The sequence below is a fragment of the Centruroides vittatus genome, unplaced genomic scaffold (genome assembly GCF_030686945.1).
Source record: "Centruroides vittatus isolate TY-2023 unplaced genomic scaffold, ASM3068694v2 contig_3051, whole genome shotgun sequence".
In the NCBI taxonomy this organism is placed as follows: domain Eukaryota; kingdom Metazoa; phylum Arthropoda; class Arachnida; order Scorpiones; family Buthidae; genus Centruroides; species Centruroides vittatus.
This window is the reverse complement of record NW_027121959.1, coordinates 38672-65259: the sequence shown is the minus strand read 5'-3', so window position 1 is coordinate 65259 and position 26588 is coordinate 38672. Positions and strand designations below refer to the sequence as shown.

General features: G+C 31.3%; 2 protein-coding genes across 10 annotated transcripts in view; one reads left to right on the top strand and one right to left on the bottom strand.

Annotated features, from left to right (window-relative positions):
• Nucleotides 1–16699, bottom strand: part of polybromo (protein) — a 137016-nt gene extending 120317 nt beyond the window's left edge. For 4 of the 9 annotated variants that reach the window (XM_067267523.1, XM_067267529.1, XM_067267528.1 and 1 more), the window contains exon 1: nucleotides 16471–16698. The gene's annotated coding sequence lies outside the window, so the exon portion shown is untranslated. Of the gene's footprint in view, nucleotides 1–16470 lie in introns of all 9 variants that reach the window. The other 5 variants (XM_067267530.1, XM_067267524.1, XM_067267531.1 and 2 more) reach the window with 2 other exon arrangements.
• Nucleotides 16700–20269: 3570 nt separating this feature from the next.
• Nucleotides 20270–26588, top strand: part of Ak6 (adenylate kinase isoenzyme 6) — a 28837-nt gene continuing 22518 nt past the window's right edge. The window contains exons 1-2 of the mRNA XM_067267520.1: nucleotides 20270–20368; nucleotides 23868–24019. Coding sequence (XP_067123621.1) covers nucleotides 20320–20368; nucleotides 23868–24019 — 201 coding nt within the window. The 5' untranslated portion in view covers nucleotides 20270–20319. The remainder of the gene's footprint in view (nucleotides 20369–23867; nucleotides 24020–26588) is intronic.

Genomic DNA, 26588 nt, shown 5'->3' with positions numbered 1-26588 from the left:
GGCAATCAATCAGATGAACAATATTTATTCAAACATAGTCTACTTAATTATAAAAAACAGGGATAATGTTACCCTAGGTATCGAAGGTGGCGGCTCGTCTCCAATTCCAGCAATCAGAAGACTGGGAACAGTGGGTATGCACACTCTAACCTAACCTAACCTATTCTAATAATTTTGGTAATTTATTATAATAGGTTAGGTTAGGTTAGAACATGCATCCCCACTGTTCTGTTTTCTGATTGCTGGAATCAGAGACGAGCCACCATCTTCGATACCTAGGGTAACATTAACCAAAAACGGTATTGATTAGAAGTGACACAACACAACTAGTTTTGCCTAGGACAAACTGGTTTGGCCTGACATACATAGGACAAACTAGTTTGGCCAGTAAGATATATATATAAATGCTACTAAAGTCAACTACTGCGGTATGCTATTGGGCTATATAATGACTATAATATTAATAAATTACCAAACAAGTTGATACTAGAGGGAGGCATTATGTGCTATCTCTTAATAAATTTAATAATTATAATTTTAATTAGATAATCTAGATTAAACTGGAAGAAAAGAATCAGCACAGAGCAGGACTCAAACCCACAACTGTCGCTTACTGTGCGGATGCATTGCCAATTACACTACCAAGACCTCTGGTCTGATCTCATCTTCCAGTATATATAACATTATGCTATAACCATCATCAGTTACTACTAATGCTATTTTTAATTTTTCAATAAAAACAATTGATAATTGAAATTTACAAATTTTCACAATTTTAAAACAACCTTAATAATATACGAGTAATTATTTATTGTGACATCATCACAATGCCAGGCTGCAATTTTTAATATTATTTTTAATTTATTTCACTTAAAATATAGGCTTTCCACCTCAAATTAATAGTGGATTGCCTCTGTACATCATACTTTTCCTTTAACAATAGAGTCATGATGGTCATCTATCTAACACCTTTCAGGGAAAATTTTTGGAATTAAAATAACATGACTTCCGGTTTGCATCAGAAGTTCATACATAATTAATTGGGGTCTCCTGCCCCTAAGATTTCCATATCTAGTCTTGTCTCTCATCTATCTAACTACATTCTCAAGATTAAGGAAAGACAGACAGATGTATGAATGGACGATTGTGGGAATTCATGGGTTTACATTTTTTCAAATTGCAGCCCAATTAATCATATAAAATTTTAGACTAAAGTACAATTCCACTACAATATATAAAAAAGAAAAAGTATTGCTTTTAATGGAGTAATAAATACAAAAAATTAAAAACTTCAAGTACTTCCAAGCATAACAACTCATTCTTTATGGTCTTGAAAATGAGTGATTAAGCTTGAAAGAGTTTGAATGTTTTTTTAATATTTTGTATTTTCACTTCATTAAAAGCAATATTTCATCTTGATATAAAATTTTAAATATTTTTATTTTTTCAAACTTCACTTTCTTCCAGTTTTTCATAAATATTTATTAATTTCATTTTCATTTCAAAATTGAATCTTAACCTATACTCAGATTCTTTGAATACTGTATATCAAACACACCTTATTACCTTCAGCTTGGAAGTATGTAATCAAAAAAGAGCTCATAGTTTAACAAAAGGCACAGAGTCGATGTAAAAAAACCCAATGTTGTTATATTTATATTAGCATTTATTTTATTTATTTTTATTGTATTTTATTTACTTATATTTATTTCGATTAGTTCAATTTCGGTATTTAATGGACTAATTGGATGTTTTCTATTTTGTATATTTTGAATTTAACATAATGATGAATTCAAATTCCTGGGTGACTCGATAAAAACAATTCTAAAAGAACAATTGTAAAAGTTCATGTAACATCAATAACCTGATGATGACCCCTTGAGTGGGTTGAAAACGTTTGTTCAACGTATTAAATGAAGTCTCTCTGTAATAAGATGTGTTTGATATACAGTAATCAAAATTGAATATTTCATTTTTAACAAATATTACCTCTTGGGTTTCTGAATCCATATTATCTATATTAAATGTTTATTCCAGATAGCCAACTGTTTAAATTTACCACAAAGGAGTGTTTTCATCCTGAATATCAGTCACTGTTCAAACTAAGGGTTCAAAGTTCAAATTTAGTTTGAACAGTGACTGATATTTGTTAGGAAGCTGAAGCTGTCCAAATACAGAATGAAAACATTCCTTTGTGGTAAATTTAAACAGTTGGAAACTTAAAATAAACATTTAATATAGATGATAATATTTCATTTTTATTTTATGTTTTAATTCATAATTCAGTGGGAAAATATTATAAATATAAAAATAAATATTTTATACTCCAACAAACAATTATTTCTTTATTTTTCAAAAATAAAAATATTTACGTTTAAAAATGGATTATTATAGGAGGAAACACAGTATGGCTCAAAGTTAAAATTGTGCAGTACCATCTGTTGTGAGATTTTATTAAAAAACAATTTTTATAGCATTATCATCATCCTCCAGTTCCAACCCCATGTTACTGTATTATATCTCAAACACTAGTTCCACTGTTATTAGAAATTCAGTTATGTTTGATTAAGTTTGGAGATGTATCTGAAAATGAGTCAAATAGACTGAAAAAACATTTAACACCAAAATAAAATTAACTTTTTATTAGAATAGCATTTGAGATGTTTAATAGTAATTATAAAAAGGCAAATGCCTTATTTTGGGGTAGGAATGAATTCTTAAAAAAGTTGTAAATGCTAATAAAATTAAGTCTGACTCCATCAAGATATGATTTCCTACCCCTTCTGTCTCTTCTTGACTTATAATCTCCAAAATGTAATAGCAGCAATGTCCCATAAGTAGAAGTATTCCTGCCAAATTTAAAAATTTTTGGTCTATAGGGTCCTGACATATAAAGTAAAATACAGGCCAACTCATTATCCACTCCAATTTCTTCTTGTATTTACGGGCCAATTTTCTTGCCAATATTTCTTGAAAGACGGCTACCTTTTGATTTTGCCTCAACAAGGTGATCGAAGCAGAAGACGACCTCTTTGAACATAACCGGGCGTTCCTACAACTTGAAAATCAAAAGGTAGCCGTCTTTCAAGAAATATTGGCAAGAAAATTGGCCCGTAAGTACAAGAAGAAATTGGAGTGGATAATGAGTAAACAAAAACCCAACAGGAGAAAGGCACCCCCCACACCACTTGTCTGCTGGGACGGCATTGTTCCTCCAGCTTGCCTAATCGAAGCTATGGCGCACGGCCCGATGTATACTCCGGGCTCGTCGAGACCAATGCTGGAAACAGTTATGCCGGATATTGAAAGAATGGTGCACGGATTGGATGAGGTCTACAAGGAGCATTACAGATGGAGGGCGGCCATGAAAATAAACCATAGCAGGCGTAATGAAAAAGTGAACTTATGGTGGCAAATAAGAAGAACCAAGAAATGGCTTGCAGAAGAACGTATTATTCTACTAAGGGCGGATAAGAACAGGGCATTGGTTCTACTCAAGGAAGAGACCTACAAGACAATGATGATGCAATACATCGCGGATACTGAATGTGAGCAGGTGACTGATAATTATGTGAACAAGCTACAGGCTCGGGTGGTACGGTTCACGAGCACACCCCTTGCAAAAGCGCAAGGTTTGGACAGGGCGGTGGTCGCGTCACCAGATACGCCCAGGCTCTTTGCTTTTGCGAAAACGCACAAGCCTACGCCGGCCCTCAGACCAATACTGGATAAAGCTAGAGCCCCGACTAGAATTCTAGAGAACAAATTACACCGCATATTGGCTGGACATCTAGAACAGTATGCTTTAACGGTGAAGAACTCCAGAGAGCTGGTCGACGCGTTGAAACATACACAGCTAACAGAGAGCGCTCACCTCACGGTGCTTGATTTTCAGGCTCTGTATCCATCCATCAAACTCCAGCCTTGCTTTTGCGCCCTCAGGGACGTCTTGCTGGCCAAATATAGTCTTCCGGCACACCGCAAGCATGTACTGGAACTCACACACCTAATGTGCTACAATTCGCTGTTTAGGTTCGGCAATACCACATATCTACAAAAAAGGGGGGTACCCATGGGGAGCCCAATTTCGGGCGACCTATGTGAGTTGGTTATACGGCAATTAGAGAGGGATGTCGTTCCCATGTTTACACCTGACATTATTTTGTACCGTAGGTACGTGGATGACGTGATTATCATATGGAAGGGCGAGCCGAAGGTCGATGATTTTTTGCACATCGTAAATAACAACCCGTTTGGTCTAACGCTCAAGCTTGATCAAATATCGGACACCAGAGTGCATTTTTTAGACGTCTCCATTCAGCTCGATATAAACAATATTGAAACGCGGGTGTACTACAAACCCGGCTACCTACCTATGTACATACCCGCTAGGTCGGAGGATCCGTACCCTTATAAAATTGCGGCGTTCAGGGCGTTAGTAAATAGGGCATTCACCCATAATACTAAAAGGGAAGACACGATCGCAGAGCTAAAACACATTGAAGACATTGCCACTAGCCATGGATACAAAAGTAGCCTTATCCGCAATTTAGCTCGTAAGTGTTGTAATATAAACACAGCGCATCACACCTCCGCAGGGCGAAGTGATCCTAACTCGAGCCCCGACCAGCACACGGTTGTACTATACAACAAAGACCTCCATTCCTTGTACAGGGAAATAGCGCTAAGGAAGGGCACCAAGTTAGCGTACACGAGAACGCCATCTATCTATTCGCTTCTCAGAAACGCCAAGGACAAACCGAGCATTTTAAGGGCACCGGGCGTTTATAGTATCCCGTTAAGAGACCACAGATTCCAAAGGGACCTAGTATATATTGGTTCTACCAAGAGATCCCTCCAAAAAAGGGTTTCTGAACATAAGAATGACGTTGCCAAAAAAAGGCACACCACCGCCCTGTCGACGTATGCCACGGACCCCGATGTAAAAGCGGACTTCGATAACGCCACCCTCATTAAGAAGTCGTTCAAAACGGACCACATTAGGGCATTGGAGACCCTGGAGATTTACAGAGCTACCAAATCGGGGAAATGCATTAATTACAAAGACAGCAACGTTTTATCGTACGCGTGGCGATACATCTCGGAGGTCAATCCACGATGGTAGACATGGTTTTATTTCCTGCATTGATATTTTGCGACGTTACGTTAGTAGACTCAGGTCTATTATATCAATCTTATGTTTTGCATCGTCATCGCACGCTGGAGATGTTCGATTTTTGAACTTCAAAAGAGTTCTATTCTCATGACATTCCATTAACGAACCTGAAGAAGATCTCGATGGAGATTCGAAAACGTTAGTTTTTTCTGTTAATTTTCGTCGTTTGTACCGGAAATTTAAAGGTTGAAGTTGCTGGATTAGACTCAAACAATGTATGTATATATGCAGTTTGCACTTCAATTCCAGTGACTAGTACTTACTAGGGAAGTAAAAAACATAACACCAAAATACCAGTATCAATACAAATAACTGAAATATCAGAATTATTATATTTTAAGATTATCAATATAAGTATTAAAATGTTGAAGTATGATGTGAATGTGTGATAGAAGAAACAATAAAATCATGTAAGTTGTGTTGGGAAAAAAACAGATTTCCTATGAACTAGAAAAGTGCAGTTATTGTACCATTGTATAAAGAAAAGCTAAAGCGACTGTAGAAATTTTCAAGGAATAAGTTTGCATACCTGGTAAAATATGTGGAAAAATTCTGACTGAAAGAATGAAAGTGATTATATTTGAAAAAGGAAGAGGAAATACAGTGTAGATTTATAAAAAAAATGAAACATGGATATGGCAAAACAAAACTAAATGTCATAACTACTTCGAAATGTGTTATTTGAGAAATTAAATTGTATGGCAATTATGATCGTGTTAACAATGTTGATGTACTAAAAGAGTGCAAAGTGAAAAAAAATGTCTGCAAGAAAGCAAATAAATCAGCATCATGTTAGTTTGGATACATTGAAAGAATAAATGAGGTGATAATGAAAGTATCAGGTCAGTCCATAAGTTCATGCGTATTTTTATCTACAAAAAAAGCAGCAAAAAATTTTAATTAAATTTTATTTCAATCTATAATGTATTCACCATTATTTTGTACAATTTCTTGCCATCTTGATGGTAGCTTTTTAATCCCGTCTTCGTAAAATGATTTCGGTTTTGAATCAAAATATTCAGAAATAGCCTTTTTTACATTGTTCTCATCCTCAAAAGTTTTCCCTTTTAAAAAATTCTGCAAACTGCGAAAAAGATGATAATCACTGGGAGCAATATCTGGCGAATATGGTGGATGAGGTAAAATTTCCCAGTTGTAGCTTTCAAGTTTCTGTACAGTTATTTTTGCAGCGTGTGGTCTGGCATTGTTATGCTGCAAGAGAACCTGCTTTCTGTTCACTAACGACGGTCGATTTTTTTTCAATTTTTCATTTAAACGCTCTAATTGCTCACAATACATTTGAGCTGTAATTGTTTGATTAGGTTCTAACAGCTCAAAGTGAATTACACCTGACATATCCCACTCAAACAGACAAAAGAATTTTTTTTGGATGCAACCCACCTTTTGCAGTCGGTTTTGGCTGCTTGTCGCGATCCATCCATTGTCTTTTTCTCGTCACATTATTATAGAGGATCCATTTTTCGTCTCCAGTAACCAGCCTACCAAGAAAAGGTTCTAAAGCAATACGGGATAAAAGAGACGTGCAAATGTTTACACGTTGTTGTCGGTTAGCTATTGACAGTTCATGTGGTATCCATTTTCCTAGCTTTGAAACTTTTCTGATTTGTTGTAGGTGTCTATGAACAGTTCCATGGGATGAATTTAAACGTTCCACAATTTCATCAACTGTTAAAGATGGTTCTGCTTCAACTAGTGCAGAGAGAGCATCATCATCAAAGTCAACGGGTCTTCCAGTACGAGCCTTATCCTCCACACTAAAATCATTGTTTCTAAATCTTTCAAACCACTTCTGCGCAGTCCTTGCACTAATTACAATTTGATTATGTACAGTATTTATTTTTTTGGCTGCATTTGTAGCATTCTCACCACTTAAAAATAAAAAGTATAAAACATGTCTTTTATATTCATCGGTTACTTCCATTTTAACGAAAATAAACAACTGAAATGTTCACAATTCTGAACAGTATTATATGAATGAGATCCAATTTAACACTTCAGTGTAAAAATTATCACATTAGACTGACATTTTTAACAGCAAAACAAGATTTTTCTCAAGGTCATAAAAATGCGCATGGACTTATGGACTGACCTGATAGTATACTACAGGTATTGTGAGTGATTTACTACAGTATTGTTAGTGTAATACAGAACAGGGGTATCCCAATGCAGAGATGTGAAATTGTCCTTAGATCCCTGGAGACTTCCATCCTGCCCAAATATGTATCCAACATTTGTCTGTATGCTAGATACATAAATGATGTTCTCATCATTTGGAAAAAACATCCCATTGTCCAAAATTTTATAAATGACATTAATAACAACCCATACAGAGTCTCACTGGATATGAAGCAGGAGAGTGATAGGAAAATGCATTTTCTGGACATTATGCTAACACTCAGGAGTGATAGCATCTTCACAAGCATTTACAGAAAACCTTCGTACAATCCATTGTTCATTCCTTGGCATTTCCATGACCCACTCCACTATAGACTAGCAGCATTCAGGGCATTGATCAGGAGAGCGCACACACACTGCACAGACACCCGTGATAGAAACAAAGAATTGGATTACATCATTTCCATTGGTGCGAGATTTGGTTACAGATGCAGGACTATCAAAACCCTCATTGATGCATTCCAACACAGAATGGAAGGGCATCCCAGGAATTCACAGGCTGAATGCCTAATTGTTGACTAGACCATTCCCCCTATGGAACATCTTTAAGATAAGATACTATTGGTCATAGCATCAACTACAGAAAAAACCTACTGTTTATTGGTTGTTAAGAAATAATAAGAATCCTCTGGACATGAAACTGGTCCCAAGTGTTTACAACATACCCTTAACAGACAACAGACTCACATACTATTTCTGCTATGTTAGGGCCATCCTGAGATCCATGAAACAATGCTTAAAAGAACACCAAGACAACATTAGGAAATACAACCCAATAACCCCCTTAGCAGCATATACCATTGCTAATCAAGATTCTACAAGTATTGAATGGCTTGAATCATCTAAAAAATAGGAAATCGCCAACACATACGATATGCAGAAGCATTTCATATTTATAAAAATTAAAACAATGAAATCAGTGTATTTGCATAAGGTAAAAAAGGTTTTATATTTAAAAAAGTAAAAGTTAAAAACTTTCTAAAAAATCAAACACAAGAAATCTCTTTCTCAATCAATCACCAATTATCATATTTATAAAGCAATGTGTAGAGGATATTGTATCAATTATAAGGACAATAAATGTTTTCTTCCTTTGTGTGATCCTACAAATGGGAGAGTACATGATACTCATATGTACAGTACATACACAGGTGGTCTAAAAAAAAAACTAAACTTTTGCTCTAAGAAGAGAAAGCTATAAGAAATATTTTTATAAATATGCTTACTTATTCAAAATAAACTCTCTCTACAGCAGTGGTTCCCAACCTTTTTTGACCAGGGACCACTTTGATTTCATTGTTGTTAACAGGGACCACAAGGTTTAAGAAAAATGAACTCTGTCAATCTAAAAATAAACTTTAATCAAAACTTTTAACATAAGTAATCGTTAAACTCAAGAGTAACATGCTTTAACAATACTATTATAATAGAAAACATAACATTTTTTGTAAAAATTAAATTCAGTTTGTATTAATGTGGGAATAATAACTTAAAATGAATAAAAGTTTTAAATCTTTCACGGACCACTGGTTGGAAACCGCTGCTCTACAGCAATACAATGTTCAGAACATGTAATGAGCATTTCAAAAGACTATTTCAGCTCCTGTTTTGGCACTTGGTTCAGTACTGCTGTAGCCTCAATCTCTGGAATGTCCTTCTAATGAGTTCATTTGAATTTTAAGTTTCAGATTAAGAGACTAGGGTGATGGTCAAAGGTTACAATATATTTTTGAGCCAAAAGCTGACAAACAGCAAAATTCTTATGCAGGGGTCGGCAAACTATGGCCCGTGGACCAAATCCAGCCTGTGGGAATGATAGGAATTACTAATTTGGAAGTCCAAAATGATAGAAATATTATCTCAGAAGAAACAATTTCATTCTTCACATTAGTACAAATTTTCACCATTCTATAATAAGTTCATTAAAAATGTTTTTATTTGTTTTTAAGTATCAGCAATAATGTGTATAAATATTATGTATGTAAAAATATCATTTCCTAATAAAAAATAACTTTATTTTTGGTTTTGCTTTATGAGTAGAAGTACCTGTACCTATTAAAAAAATTAAAAAATATACCTATTCAAGTTTACAACCTGGCCCACCAAACCTGATTTTTTTTATAATCTGGCCCTTTCCTAAAAAAGTTTGCCAACTCCTGGTCTTATGCAAGGGTGCATCATCATGCAGCAGTGTAAGCTTTCTTGGATGTGATACTCCAGCCATACACATAAAATTTAGTTCAAAACACATTACAAAATACCAAAATACGTCTACCAATTTCATTACTTGGCTTACAAAGACGGTTCACACAGGATTAATACCAAAATAATATTTCTTGGTGACATTCTGGCCATTTGGAACAAATTCCTCATATACAATACCCTTGGAGTTGTAAAAACAGACAATTGTGGTCTTGACCTGTGATTTTTGGAAGTGAAGTTTTTAGCAAGGCTCATCTGATAATTTCCACATGGAACTTTGACATTTTGTCAACAGACTGTACTGGTAACACCATGTCTCATCACCCTTGTCAATGTTTTTGAAAATATTTGGTTGTGGTGAGCTGTTTTGATGATTTCCTGAGCATCATAAATGTGCCTATTTTTGACTGAGTACAGAACAAAGCTGAAACAGACCTTATGTTTATTCAAATGATCATGTAAAATCATGTGGATGGAGTCCCTGGACATTTCCAACTCCTCTGCCAACATTCTACAGGTCACATATACAGTAGATCCTTATCCAATATTTAATGCACTTTTCCAATGTTATTGTCCATAATCAATGGATTAAGACAACCACTTTTTGGATTGTTTTCAATTGACTCCTGTCTTTGAAGTGACTAAACCCGTTGTAAACTTGTGTACAAGATAGGCACTCATCTCCATATACTAATAATTGTTATATTGCCCATATTCTAATAATTGTCCATATAGATGAGCAATTTTTATAATAATAATATTTAACTTGTATTGTGAGGTAAACTGCACTGGTTGACCTAAATACATGTATATTAGTTGTGTTCAATATTATCAAAAATCAACTATCAATATGATATTTTCCAATTTTGAAGTTGAAAAATGAATACTGACTAATATTGTTATCAATGCTCGATATTACTGATATTGAAAATTATCAAAATTTATGAAGCTAATTAAAGTAATTCAAGTATTTCATTCAAATCATTTGTCACAATATTCCAATTTAACTAGTTTTACATTAGTTTTTACATTACTTATTAAATTAGTTCTACATCTTTCTTGGAATCCTGCATTTTCCATTTTATATCATCAATATTCTTTTACTCCAATAATCACCAAAAAAAAAAAAAAAAAATATTGGACTGTGGTTTATCATTATAGAAAATATAGTATATTCAGATAGACTTGGGAAAAGAATATAGACTACTTTCAAAGTCACATCTGTCTGTTTGAGTTTCACATGGAAACAGCTAAATCCTTCTCAGGCTGTAGAATATAAAATTGTTTTTGGTCAGATTTATTATATGTTTATTATAAGTACAATATTTTACCATGTATAATATGCACTTCCATGTATAATGTGCACCCATGTTTTTGGTCTAAACTTTCAGGAAAAAATCTTTCATTTTAATTTTTAAAGTTCTTGATCAATAGTTAGCAGTGAAGGAATTAATGTAGCTGAATATTGGAATTCTAGAAATCTTTTAAAATTGGACGTACCCACCAATATCTGTTTGCTTTTTCTTCCTGTTGAATTTTGCTATGTTGCTTTGTTTCATTTTATTTAATTGTTGGCCAAAACTGTTTTAGCTGCAAGTTCATTGTAAATTCAAGAAAACTGATTATTGTATTCCATGGTATTATTTTGCATACAGACGATGTTAGTGATTTTTAGAGTTAAAAAGTAACTCATAAACACAAATAAAAGAATTAAAAACATTTATATAGATTTGGAATAATTACTATCCAGATATTATTTTTCTCTCTGAAATTTGAGCAAAAAAAGTGTTCATTATACATGGCAAAATACAGTAAATATTCTTTCTTTCACATATAGCCTACATTTTTGTCTATGTACTACATCTTTTATGTGACTACATTACTTTTACTTAACATATCATTTTTCTGAGCCAAGCCAAATACTTTAGATAATCTTATATAACAACAATTTTTATTTCACTTATTTACAGTTAATATACATACAATAGTTTTAAAATGTGTATTATTATAGTTACGCTTTAACATGAATGGTTTGTCTCACATTGAAGGTAACATAATTAATATTAACATACATTATTTAAAACTTCAATAATCATTTTATTGAAAATACTACATACAATTTAAACTAATTGTACATGTATTTATAATATGCATTAAAGCATATAGAGATGTAAGAATGCCACAAGAAAAACTTACCAAGTTGAGAAGCCACTGTTAGAAAAAAAAATTAAAAAAAAACAGTTAATTCAAAAAAATCAAATGCCTAATGGAACAACATTAAAAAATCCAACAATGAATTGCATAACTTTCCCAGCTATTATGAGATCTTATTTAGAAAATTGCTTTTATAATTTTAATTACAATATAACTTAAAAAATTGTGTATGGCATCATCTGTTATGAGATTTTGTTATAAAAAATTTTTTATATTTTTAATTACTATATCATGGCAAAAAGCTTACTTTTGAGGGTAGGAATGAGTTTTATAAAAAGGTATTAATGTTAATAACGAGTAAAATCATCATTAAGTCTGACCAGTAGGGTCATGTGGAGATACATGTGACCTTCTTTATCTCCCCACCCCCTTGACTTTTAATTAACTACCAGAATTAAATAGCATCAAAATGCCCCTCATATACAAGCCATGACGCCAAATTTTAATTAATTAATCTTTACCCCATCCTAAGATATTAAGCAAAATACTTGCTAACACAAATCCACTAAATTTTTTTGCTATTTTTGACTTTTTTGGTTTCAGGAGATCTCAAAACATAGAGATTTGAAAAAAAAACTCAGAGGATCAAATCTGACACAATTCCAATACTTTCCCTTGTTATGTATATATAACAGCTGAGAAAATAAAAGCATAACACATGTAGGCATGTATGTAAAAGATCAAAAGTATAGGCTACATAACTAAGTCTTGCTGATAAAGAATATTTTCCAAGGCAGTCAATTTACATTTATTTGTGCTGGTTAGTAAAGATATGATCATCTGATACACTAGTACCAAGTCTATGGCTTCATTCATATTTATTGATTCTTTCAAGCGATAACACATGATAATTAAAACTTAATCAGTTTATACTTATTATTTTAAACTATGTATAAAATATAACTAAATCTTAATTTCATTTCAGATGATACTCAGAAAACTATATCATCGGCAAAATTTAAATTTATTGAATTCATGATTTACATACTAAAGTTTTTTATATTTTACAACTAATAATATTTAAATTGTCAATGTTACAAATTATTTGTAATTATTAAAATCAAAACAAAAACAACCTATTACACAATAAAAATAAAATTTGATAATTAGAAGGATTTTTTTAATCAAAAATATTAATAATTAAAAGCAAATAAGTAAAGTTGCTAAGAGAAACTACAAAATCAATTTACATAAGAAATCCATTTCTAACATATTTCAATAAATCTGGTAAAAATATAAGCAATATATCATTGAACAAAATCATTGACATATTACATTACTAATACTGCTATTATTATTATTATTATTAAAAATCTTGTTATATTATCAATGTCTATCTATAGTAAATTCAATACATTTTGTAAAATTATTTTATGAAGAATATGTTAAAAGTTCTCAATGTAAAATATCAACAGGTTGTGTGTGTAAACCATAAAAAAAAAAGAAAAAACTGTTTAATAATTAAAAACATATTATAGTTGTCAGTACAGATAAATCTGATATAAAATTTTAATTTTGAAGCTTTCATGTTTAACAATCATATTTCAAAGCATTATCATTTTTTGACGATATTAACATTTTCTAGATTACCATGTACGTAAAATAGACTATTTTAAAAACTGCAACATATTATTTAAATGTATTTTAATATCATTATTCTTTTTTGTAATTCATACACCATGTTTTGAAAATAATCAACATAAACAAAAATTAAAACAAGATCATTATGAAAAAGTTTAATACACCAGAAAACTGAGCAATAATATCATTATTTGTGAAAATTTATGGAAATTTAGGAAAAAGGTTTATCATGCTGTAACATACATCAAACTATTAATGCAAATACTAAAATATCAGAACTTAGGAAATATGATATGCTTATAATATTTTAGGTGTTATTTTCATATGCTAAACAAAATTTTTCTTTGCATTTAATTGCATAATTATTTGCCTTTTAGCTAAATTTCTTACAATTCTGTGTAATTTTATATTAAAAAAAATTAAATTTTAACTCAGAAATTTGTTATATTTCTATAAACACCCCAAGAACCTGACCTATTAATTAATAATCATCTAACGATCAGCCAAATTAATCAGACAGAATTCTAATTGATTGTAGCATAATTTCTGCATGATTAATTTAGCTGACAGTTGGATGTTTGTCATATTTTTATCTAACTATAGGCCTATATCTTGTAAACAATAAATAGTAGAGAATACATTTTGAAGGTATTGTATCAACAAATCAAAAACAAATAAACAACACATTACATATGGTGAATGATTACAAAATCAATTTACATAAGAAATCCATTTCTAACATATTTCAATAAATCTGGTAAAAATATAAGCAATATATCATTGAACAAAATCATTGACATATTACATTACTAATACTGCTATTATTATTATTATTATTAAAAATCTTGTTATATTATCAATGTCTATCTATAGTAAATTCAATACATTTTGTAAAATTATTAAAGTCATAAATAAAGTCATAAATAATTAGCATAAAATTATAATAAAATATAAAAACTTGTGAAATATTTTAAAAACATAAAAGCACTAAGATGATAACTAAATCATCATCATCAAAATTCAACTAAATTAAAAAATCAATCACACTAATTTCACTATAAGAAATACGAGGGCAGTTTTTTTCAAGCTCTGATGGTCCATAAAACAAAGACAAGTGTAGAAAACAAAATGAATTTATTACCAAAAGTTAGGTACAAACATGGTTACTTTTCGACATAATCACCGTGAAGATTGAGGAATTTCTCATATCTGTGAATGAGCTTTTCCATCCCCTTGTCATAGAATTTTGCTGCCAGTGAATTGAGATGGCCTTAATTAATTAACAACATTGTTTTGAAGATTGTCATTGGTCTCAAACCTCTGCCCTGCTAGCCACATTTTCAGTTCAGGAAAGAGGTGGAAATCTTCACACATTAAAAAGTTTTAAGCCAGGTGGAAGTCTGAAAGGTGGAAGTCTTCACTACCTTTAAACACCCAGCATTTAGCCCCAATTTAGCGCCGAGCGACTTCCACCTCTTTCCTGAACTGGAAAAGTGGCTAGGCAGGCAGAGATTCGAGACTAATGACGATCTCAAGTTATTGGCGGCAATATTCTATGACAAGGGGATTGAAAAGCTCATCCACAGATATGACAAATGCCTCAATCTTCACGGTGATTATGTCAAAAAGTAATCATGTTTGTACCTAACTTTTGGTAATAAATTTATTTTATTATTTACACTTGTTTTTTTTTTAATGGACCATTGGAGCTTGAAAAAAAAAGCAGCCTATGTATAATAGTTAGCAAATGGAATAGATATATAAGTATATAAAAAAAACTAAGCATCCTCATAAAGCTGACTAGGTAAACACAAAATAACTGGCATCCAATGAATTAATATATTCTTCTCTGATTGCACTTAAATAAAACCAAACCTCAAAAATATCTTTATATTAATTCATTCGAATGAATTAATATATAGATTTTTTTATGAAAACTTTCAAAAAGTCAAAATTCCTCTTCAGAAAATATATCACAGGTACTAAATCAATTATATTTAATATATAAATCGAACTCACTTGTGCCTATTGACCGGTGTGAAATAAATAAATTCCATTCAACGAACGTTTTCTGGACGCCTTCCTGGAATTCCTCTTCAGAAAATATATCACAGGTACTAAATCAATTATATTTAATAATCATTTAATTTACTTTTCATGAAATTTATAAAAGAAATTTAAACATTTCTCAAAAAAATCTGAAGTAACAAAATTTAATAATCTAATAAAAAAAAAAAATTTAGTTTGTAGAAAAGTTACCATATAATTTCTATATTTAATGAATGAAAGACTAGAAATAAACAAATTATATCAGTAAGGGTGCGACCATGCAGACGCAAATTTAGTAGCAAGTGAGAGGTTGCGAGCGATATATTTCTCGCAAAGGAAAACACGCACAAGCGAGAAGCGAGAAGCGAGAAATCTCGCTGGCATGAGCGAATTTCTGGTTCTGGCACATATCCGACAGGGTTTGATATTCATCACATCTCGCCTCTTCTCGCCACATATTCTCACTCACATCTGCATAGTTGCACCCTAATACAATTTGAATAATCTTAAGTAGAGGAGGGAAGATGATAATAATATGGGCAACATCAGAACATTTTAATTCCATTGAAAATAACAAAGAAATATTTTAAATTCTACAAAATTGTAAGATTAATGAATATAACACTTTTCCCATATATAAAAATAAATTTAGGAATAATTTTAATGTAATTTTTAAATGATTTTACATAGTACAAGGTGTCAGGAAATTAGCCGGGTATCAAATATCGAATGAACGTTTGTTACAAAAAAAGTTATAAAACATTAAAAAATAACTTAATTTTTCATTATTGATGAAATTGACACAATTTTTATTAATCAATTTCGTGTAATAATGAAAAAAGTCACGTGTTTTAACTTATAATCGCGAATATCGCTGCCAATATTGTATATATAAATCTTTTAACCCGTGTTATATTAATTTAAACGGAGTATAGAAGGGTTTAAAAGCTTTAATTTCTAACAAATGTGATTCGATCTTAATATGTTTCCGTTTATATATGTGAATAAACATCTGACAATATAAATTACATAAAGAATAAAGAGCGACAAACCTTTACAAAAATTTCTTTCTTGAAAATCAGACAAAGGAAGCCACGCCTTTAAAATAAATGCATAAAACTAATATATTTGAAAAAAGGAAACGATCTTGTTACAATTAATTTCAACATTTGCGAATCTTATCGTAAATAAACAAGAATTTTCTATAACCGTCGACCCAACCGTTATTTACACTTAAATCCGCCATTTTCTCCGCTCCTAACGAAGAAGATAATCGATTTCAAAGAATCAAAATCGACCGCTTTTCACGAAAATTTATTATAAATGGCGTTTAAGATTTCTTAGATTTATTAATTTTTAACGTTTATTTTTATAACCTTTGTTTAAATATTTTTTAAAAGTATTTTAAAAGATAAATATGTAATCTTTTTTATTTATGTAGATGGCGCAATTTTAATTATAATTATTATTTTCTTTCGGATATCTATGCAATTTAATTTGAAAAATGTAACATATAATTTCATTTTAATAAAAAATTTTTAAAATGATAATAAATTTGAATTTTGTACGAATTTTCTATGGTAAGATGGTTACTATAGAAAATATATAAATTAAATTCATTCATTTCCTTCATTTAAAACACAATTACGAGGCCGGATGGCTTAGCGGTTAAGGTGGCAGCTTACTGCTCTGGGGACCCGGGATCGAATTCAGACGGGTCGAAAATTCCCAGAAATTTTTCGGGCGGGTGGTCCAACCGAATATATCGGTTTCCGTCCCTCATCACCCGGCCGCCCCATTGTGGGTCTGGCCAAATCCATAATAGGCTTGCTTTGAGAGGCCCTCTTAGTGCCCACGGGGAAGAAAAAACGGCATAATAATTGTTTCAAGAATATGCTTTTACCATATTATTTCTTCAGGATACTGATGGAATCCTCTAACACCTTGAATTGAATAAAAATTCTATCTCGTCCTTTGCGTAAAAATTTCTTGATTCATCAAGTATAAAGTGGATCAAGAAACTTTTAGACAAAGGTAAAGCAAGAACAGAATAAATGTATTGGAAAAAATATGGCGTATAATTGTGTGGATAAAATGTGAATGTCCATGTTTATCTAAATTATCATTTTCATCAAAAGTATTAATATGAGAGCATTTTCATTTGAAAAATGAAGAGTTTCTTTCATGTCAAATAGAAAATTTCTCTCATAACTTTCTTAAGTTATACTCTCTATCATACAAGTTATAATTTATCTTCAAAAAGAAAAAGAAGATAATCCAGTCCCAAACGATTTTGTGATTGTTTTCCTCAAATGATTTAGTTTTTTCATTGTGGATTTGTGAAAAATTTTATTTTGTTTATTTGTGAAAAATATCTCTCTGCGAAGAAATCCGAATTTTTTTACAAACAATTGTAATCCTCTTTAGTCTAAAACTGTTTGATTTATTTGTTTACGTGTGGACGATGCCTCCAGGGAAGACTTTCTATAGGAAACTATCCCCTATTTAGGTGTTACAAACGTGAAGAAAAACTCCACGTGGTCAGTCTGTTGATGAAGCGTGAACCCACGATTAACTACTAATATTCAGTGGTTTTATTCAATCGGCCAGTCTGTGTGTGATTAATGGGAAGTCTTTTAAACTCTTTGGGCGACTTCTCATTAACTGTGGATCTCCACCATCAAAATAACTCAAATACATTCCTCCTTACTCAGAGCCATGCTTTTTTCGTAAAAGAATAAATTAAAGATCAACATAACTCTTATGGTTCTTGACCTGATTTTAACTCTTTTCGCCCTGTGGCCACTAAGAGGGCCTTTTCTAGCAAGCCCGTTATGAGTTCTACCAGATTCACAATGGGGCGGCCGGCTAGTGAGGGACGGGGGCCGATATATCCGGTCGGACCACCCGCCGAAAAATTTCTGGGGATTTTTCGACCCGTCAGGATTCGATCCCAAGTTTTCCAGAGCGGTAGGCTGTCACTAGGGTTTCCCATTTCCTGGTGTTTCGCTTGTCTCGGGATTTCGGGAAAAAAGTGAACCGTGTCCCGGAATTCCGGGAAATCCTGGGACACAGTTCACTTTTTTAATTAATTAATTATTTTTAAGATATACAAAATATCTTGAAATCAAACGATATAATAATTTTTTTATTTTTTAAAGTAATTTAATACGTTTTGCAACCTAAAAAATCATATTAATAATGTTGTGTAAGATATATATTAAAAATTACCTTTGAATTACGTAGAAATTTTCATAAATAGCAAAAAATTTATTAAAGTTTGCTGGAAACTGCATACAACAACAACAACAACAACAACAAATGCTTTGAATTGAGTTGAAAATTAAAAAAAAAAAAACTTAGATCAAACTTCTAACTTAAAAAGTAATTTTCGTTTTTTAAATAAAGCATAATACAAAATATTATTGTAAATTGTTATAATAAGATTTTAAAAAGTCAAAATGGTCAATACTCCGATCACACAATCTGATTCTTATTTTAGTAATGAAAAGTCCTGCTTCCGAGAATGTCCTTTCTGATTCAATTGATATGAGTGGAATCGCGTTATCGTGTTTAATGCACTTAAAAGAAGACAGATGTTATGTGTGTTTTCACCTGTATCATGGAAGATTTCTAGTTTGTTTTCGAGATTGCAGTATTTCTTTTGCTTCCTAGTATTCTTGATTTGTCTAACTCGGCTGCTTTAATAGAAACATCAAGCTTATAGCCGAATAATTCGGCAGTTCGTTCGTCTTTAATAATCAGGTTTATGGAGAAAAACTCCATACTTGCAGACTTCATACTCGTTTGTATCCTTGCCCAATTTGCAAAACTTGGAGTTACGCAGTTATTGAAGCTACTGGTCATGGTTAAAAATTAAGACAGCATAAGCACAATTATTCCAGATATTACGAGTTCTGACAAGTAAAGAATTTTCAGAGTCCTGCCACAAATAAGCTACGTATTGATTATTAGCGAGGTTGAGGCCGAAGTTTTAAACGTGAAAACGTGTACGTCAAACGTTCAGCGCCGCTTTCCTGTAAGCCTAGAAGTTTGACAATGGTGTTTGGTTAGTCATTGGAATCATGCTCGACATTCCAAACGCCATTATCAAATTTCTAGGCTTACAGGAAAGCGGCGCTAAACGTCCGACGTACACGTTTTCACGTTTAAAACTTTGGCCTCAACCTCACTATTGACCATTTGTGACATGCCATAACGAGCAAAAATTTAAAAAACTAATAAGTAGGTTTAAAATTAATAAATACAAATGTATTCTGACAGCTTTCTATTTGCAAAATTTTCCCAACCTTAACACAAAATAAAGAAAAAGGTGAACTTTTAAGAAATTTGCGGGATTTCCCGGTTAAAAAAACAACTGGGAACCCCGGGATCCCGTTTGAGAAACCCTAGCTGTCACCTTGAGGTTCTTGATTTATTTTTTATTTTTTTAACTCTTTCCGCCCTGTGGGCACTAAGAGAGCCTTTTACAGTAGGCCCATTATGGGTTCGGCCAGACCCACAATGGGGCGACCGGGTGGTGATGGACGGGGCCCGACATATTTGAACGGACCACCCCCCGAAAAATTCCTGAGGATTATTCGACCCGTTCGGATTCGATCTCGGGTCCCCCAGAGCGGTAGGCTGCCACCTTGACCGCTCGGCCATCCGGCCTGAGGTTCTTGACTTACGGATTGTAATGATATTTAATTAAAACATTAAAATATATGATTATTCATAGTTATTATTTAATAAATTCTTAAAAGTTTTAAAATTCATGTAAAAAATTATTTGAAGTATATTTATTCAATATAATTTAAAATTTTAAATTATTTATTGAAATTTTGACCTTATGTAGATGTCAGCACGAGTAGCCACGTGGAGAAGCAAACACAATCAACATGACTACCAACGGATGGACTAGATGCCTTCCTAATTTGCTTGTTACTGGTATGAATTACAATACTTTATATGATAAGATTTTCAATATGTGCTTCTAGTTAAATGAAATAAATGTATGATTTAAATCATTTGTTATAAGTAAAATCATTTTTAACCGAATATTATTTGGACCACGTGCTTAAAATTTTTTATACGATTATAAAACATATTCAGTTATTTTAACATAGTTAATTGTATTTAACCTTACCGTTACAATAATGTATTTTTTTTCTTGATATGCAAACAAAATGTTTTTCTGGAAGTTAACGTATTGTTAAATACTTATCGGAAATTACATCACCATTTGCGTAGTCGGTGAAGATATTAATTAATGGAGTCGTTTATTGTTTGTTCGAATGAATGTTTATAAATTACTATGACAGCATTTATTATTGTTATTATTATTATACCATTATTTTATTTTTATAGAATTTACAAAATTATATTTTGGAAATTCTATTAAAAAATTAACGTAATTTTGATCTGCATTTACAATACTAAAAAATATCTGCAGTGTTTGCAATTGGTAGATCTGTCTGATATTTATGGAATTCGATATTTATTTTTTGTGATGATGAAATTTTACAGTTCGATTACATTGTTACGTACTAGCAGATGAGTTTGGCATTGCTTGGGCAAAAAGTAATGATAGCAAAGATTAAGATTATTAGATTATAGGTGATCTTACCCATTTTCACAGGGTGCAAGGATTAGGTTCCCTATTCCAAAGCTAATTAGAGAATTTTTAGATGAGTCTAAAAATATATTCAATTTTCCACAAAAGAACACAAAAAACCACATCTAAAATAGTACAGTAGAAGCAGAGTTCTTCGGGGTAATCTCTAAGGTGACATTGAACGTTGATGACAGATTTGTCCATTCACCCATTTTAATTCTCAAGGTCATGTGATTGGTGACACTAGTTGTTGGCATTCAATGTTACCTTAATTTTGCCACTTATACATCTGCCTTTACAGTCATGAAGTAAACATTTAAAAAAAAGCAAGATTTTTTCATAAATGTACCATAGCATTAACTGATATTCTCAAACTTCACTTGATAAATTTTAAAATAAGTAATTGAGTCATTTGTCTTTTTCAAGCCAAATCACAGGTGATGGTGGTCTTTTTTTAGTTGTTTTAATTTAATAACTAAAAAAAGGTTTTGCATATGTGAAGTCGGGCAGTGTAACAGAACAACTGAGACACTGAAGCCGTGAGGTTCATTTTGTATATGTGTAAATTTAAATTTTAATTATTGTTTTTTGTTAATATATATTTTCTTAAAATTATTTTTTAATTTTAAAATTTGTAGCCTGAAGAGGGATTGAAAAATACCAATTCAAAATGCATTGTTAAATAGTCAAATAAAGTGAATTTATTTAATCTTGGTCTCTATTTATTGCGAATAATTAAGAAAGATGTTATAAAGATCACTAGTCTTACTTTTGGAAAAAGAAATTTTTACTTAATGTACTGAGGTACTTGAGTTAATTTTAGAGTACCATTAAGGTAATGCTAAAGATGTCCAATGTGGTGACTGGTGCCTTTCTCTTATGTATAAATAGTATTGTATAAGCTTTAATATGCTAATTATGTATGTAAATTTTCTTTTTTGTTTATTTTATGTTCTTTATTATTCTGCAGTTAATGATTTAAATAGTAAACTGAAGAAACTTGATAATTAAAAAAAGTATATTTCTAGAATTTGGTTTTTTTAGTTTGTTACAATGCTGTAATGTTTCTTTTGGTCTAATTAAAAAAGTAACATACAGGAAAAATATTTAATTTGTTGAAACAGTACAAAAGACTTTTGATTAGATAAGCAAATTACAATCTTATAGTGATATTTATATATGTTTTAAAAGTTAATATTATTATACTCCATATACATTACAATAAAAACTGAGTGATAAGCTTGCTTCAAACTTTTTAGTTTGCCAATATTTCTATTAATGTTGATACTAAGTGTATTTAATTCTTATCTGTAGTTTCTAGACATTTAAAAATATTTTTTGTAAATAAATATTGATTAGAAGTTATGATCTTTGGTCACCATATATAATGTAATATATTGTATTTACTCAAATTTAAGATGCATTTTTTCCAGCTTTTATTATCTCTGAAAATAAGGTATATCTTACATTCAATGGCAAATTAGATTCAGCGTAATACATCATAATTAGCAACTTATGCTGCCATGCATCTTATTTCTCTGACACCAATACCATTGCATCATCATAATGGTTTTATTAGACCAATATTTGTTATAGTAAATACTTAAGTGGTCAACTTAGCTCAAACACATTTGTCTATTACAGTAAATCATAAGTACTTGGTTGCAATCCCAGAAAAAGCTGTACTGCACTTAAGAATTGTTGAATTTCCAACATTTTAAATGTCACTAAGAATGATTGCGTGTAGGTCACTGTAAGCATCTAGAATCCAGTGTTGATTTAGAGGAGCCTAATACAGAAAATGAAGAGATTCTGATTGATACGATGAAAAACAATGATATATAGCTTACTTTATTTGCAATAAATATTGATCAAGTTTATGTTAACAGAATTATGTAGTTTTATTGACATAAATTCAAATTCTCTATTTAAAAAAACTATGGGTGAGCATGTAGAAATTAAGATTCAATGGCATCAATCATTCAATTCATTAGATTCAATTTTGAAAATAATTAAAATAAAGTTGTAAAGTCTAAATGTAACAACTCTGAACATCAAGGAAACATTAATGTTGTATTTGTTATTGGCTATTATATTCAAATTCAAAACTGTAGAATAACTTAATGAAATAACAGTAACACCTTCTGCTGCTGAGAAATGTTTATTAAAACTAAAACACCTACGTTTTCAACCTAATACAATAGGTCATCTTCAGGTATAACTGAATTTGAATGCCTCTTCAAAAAAAGGAATGTTTGAACTCTTACATTTAAAACTTAAAACAAAATATAAAATAAAATAAAATAAAATAAATGCATCAAAATATAAGGGCCAGTGCAAACTAAGAACTTTTATATTGTAATTTTTTTTCATTCTGAATTTCCATGCTGAAGGTAGTCCATCTGCATCCCTGGCATTTATGCAACCATCCATTAATTTGTTTTTATAAATTTCAATTTTTTCTTTGCTTATTGTTAACAATGGGGAATGCATAGTCTTGAGGAAACTTGCTTCATTCCATTTAACTATGGAGTGCTGTACTTAGGCCAAACTGGACAAAACTGTGTTACAGTGCCCTTTTTTAATGTCATACTTATGCTCCTTTAGTCTAACAGCTACATTTCTTGTGACACCAATATAGTCTTTCTTTATTCCCAATTGCTGATTTTCAAATGGATAAGAAAATTATTCTGTAAAAGATAGTAATAAATCAGTCTGATCTGAAAGTATTTATTAAGATGGAATCAATTTCAAAAATAATGAATGTGCTGAAATTTAACTTAATTTTTTTTTAAATTTTGAATTAATTAAATTTTTTATGTATACTTTTAGGTACTCCTGGTACAGGCAAGTCTACACTATGTGCAGAATTGAGTCAAAGAACTGGTTTGGAATGGATAAACATTGGGGAAGTTGCCAAAACAAATGAATTATATGAAGGATATGATGATATCTATGATTGTCCCATAATTGATGAAGATAGAGTAAGATTATTCAAAATTGCTTTTATTGAAATATTTTTTTTTTTAAATTTATTAATTTTTTATTCTGTTGTGGAGATTATACTGATGAATTAAGCTATTCTTTGAGGATTTTAAGTTATAATATTATAGTGTATAAAGAGAAATTAACTAGCAGTGAAGATATACAAATAGGCAAATGTTTTCACATTATCCTATTTTTATTCTTCTAATTAATTTAAACATTATAAAGAAAGAACTTTTGAAAATTTTAATTTTATATAAATATATTGTATTTATTCTAATAAACAGTGCACTATCTACAATTTTTTTCAGATTAGAAAGCAACTATTATTTTTATTCTTTGGGTATTGGAATGTAATTATTATTACTATTAATGGAATAAATCTGGTAACTTTCACTTTATTATTTGAACAACAATATAATACTTGACACACACACACACACACACATCATATTTCAATGATGTAACAATGACAATGCTGAATAGAATGTAAATTTTTCAGTTTACAATAAGCTTATTTTCTTTCAATAGACAATATAACTTTTCATCTTGCAACTGTGCTGTTCATTAGAATAAATATGATATATTGTGTTTTAGAATCTTTTAAAGCTATGATTGTATAAAATTGGAAGTTTCATACTATATGAAATCATTCAGGAAAAATTAGTTTTCATGCATTATGCATTGTACTGAAAAATAGTAATTGTTCTAGAGGTGGTTACAAACATAGTTGGCAGACACTAGAAAGATGTATGACCTTTTTTCAAGTTGGTGCACATAGAAACAAATTGATCTGGAATCTGTTCTAATATTAAATGTTGATAAAGTTGACTATATGTCATATACAGTTGAGCAGAAACAAATAGACACAATTTGCACACAGTTTAATGCTCGATGTCAAATAAAAAGGATAACAAGTATTCAGACAAGTGTGAAATGGACACATCTAGCCTTCACAACAACCTTGACAGTGAAGGCTAGATAATTGATAGAAAGACACTAGTGTTGAGATCAAAAGACAACAAGATTTCATAGTCAATTGTTCAACACTTCAACTGTAGACACTTGCAACAGTTGAAGTATTATATGACAAAGACTGCAGCTACTAGAAAGAATGCAATAGACAAGTTGAGATCTAATTTAGAAGTAGAAATGTTTCAAACAGCAGATCTTTCAGAACATTTATAAAAATGAAATTTATCTATTACAAGTAGAAAGTCTGAACTATGTGATAGATTAAAAGCTGCATAACAAGCAAACTTGAAAGAAAGTCTTAATATGAAAATTAACAAAAAGAATTGAATAGAAGGAAAATTATTTTGATGAAAAGATATGCGTTCAGAAAAATTAAGTTTTGAACATGATATGCAGAAAAATTGCATTTATCTTGGATGTAGAAGTTTGCTGAAAGATAATAACTTTACAATTAGAGATTTGGAAGACTATCACTTATTTCTCTGAAGGCAATATGCTTCAAGTAGAAGAGTGGAGTTGTGATTTTGATAATTTGACAGCATTTTTTGGATGGAACAGTCTTCAAAGACTTCTCTACAGTAGGTAAATGTTACAAGGATTTGAAAAAATTTATAATGTACAAAAAAGAAACTGTTTAGTTGAAAGTCCTCAAAAATTATTTCAGAAGAAAATTTAAATTAAAAGTGAATAGTGCTCTGATCAGTGCCATAACTAGGGCGGTGCCAGCAGTGCCCAGGCACAGGGCGTAGACCCTGGAGGGAGGGCACAGAAATGACCTGGACCAAGTTTTGGGGCATAGTTACAGACGTTCACACCGGGTGCATAAAAGGCTACTTACGGCACTGGCTCTGATACACAAACAAGTCATGAAATATGAGAAGAGGCAAGATGAACATACTCATCAATTTACTTGTGCCATGCATCAGATTAAAAGCCAAGACAGCATTGAAAAGAAAGTGATAATTCAATACATTATAGATCATGGTTTCCCATACTTTTTTCCCATGGCCCGGTTATTTTTATACTTCTCATTTGTGACCCACTAAAACTTTTATTGCCTATACTGGTCTATTGGTAAATTAAAATAGATTTGAATATCTATACAGTTTTCATATATTATAATAAAGCATTTACTCATACACAAATGTAAAGAATTCAAACTAAAACAAAAGATTTTATTAATGACAAGTGTGATGCTGTTTCTTGTTAACTAGAAGCTTCAGGTTTGGAGAAAAAGATGTTAACTTTATTCTTAGATCCAGTTTGACTTTCAGTGAGTTTCTATATTTATTTTTTAAGAAAAGTAATGTTGAAAATCCTACTTCACAGTTTTAGGTTGTGACAAAAGGAATTAGAAATTTTATTGCTTTTTCTTGTAAAACAGTATTTCTGACAAGACAGCCAAAAATCCATCAGTGGTCTGAGTGCTGTATCACATGACAATTCAATTATAGACTCCATATCTGAATCTGACAATTCTGTCTTGGATTCTACATTCACTATAAAAGGGTTCCTTATCCATGCTTTGTTACTGTTGATTGGGGGAAAATATTCCTTCAGACTTATCTTCAGTCCTAGCAGATGTTCCTTGAT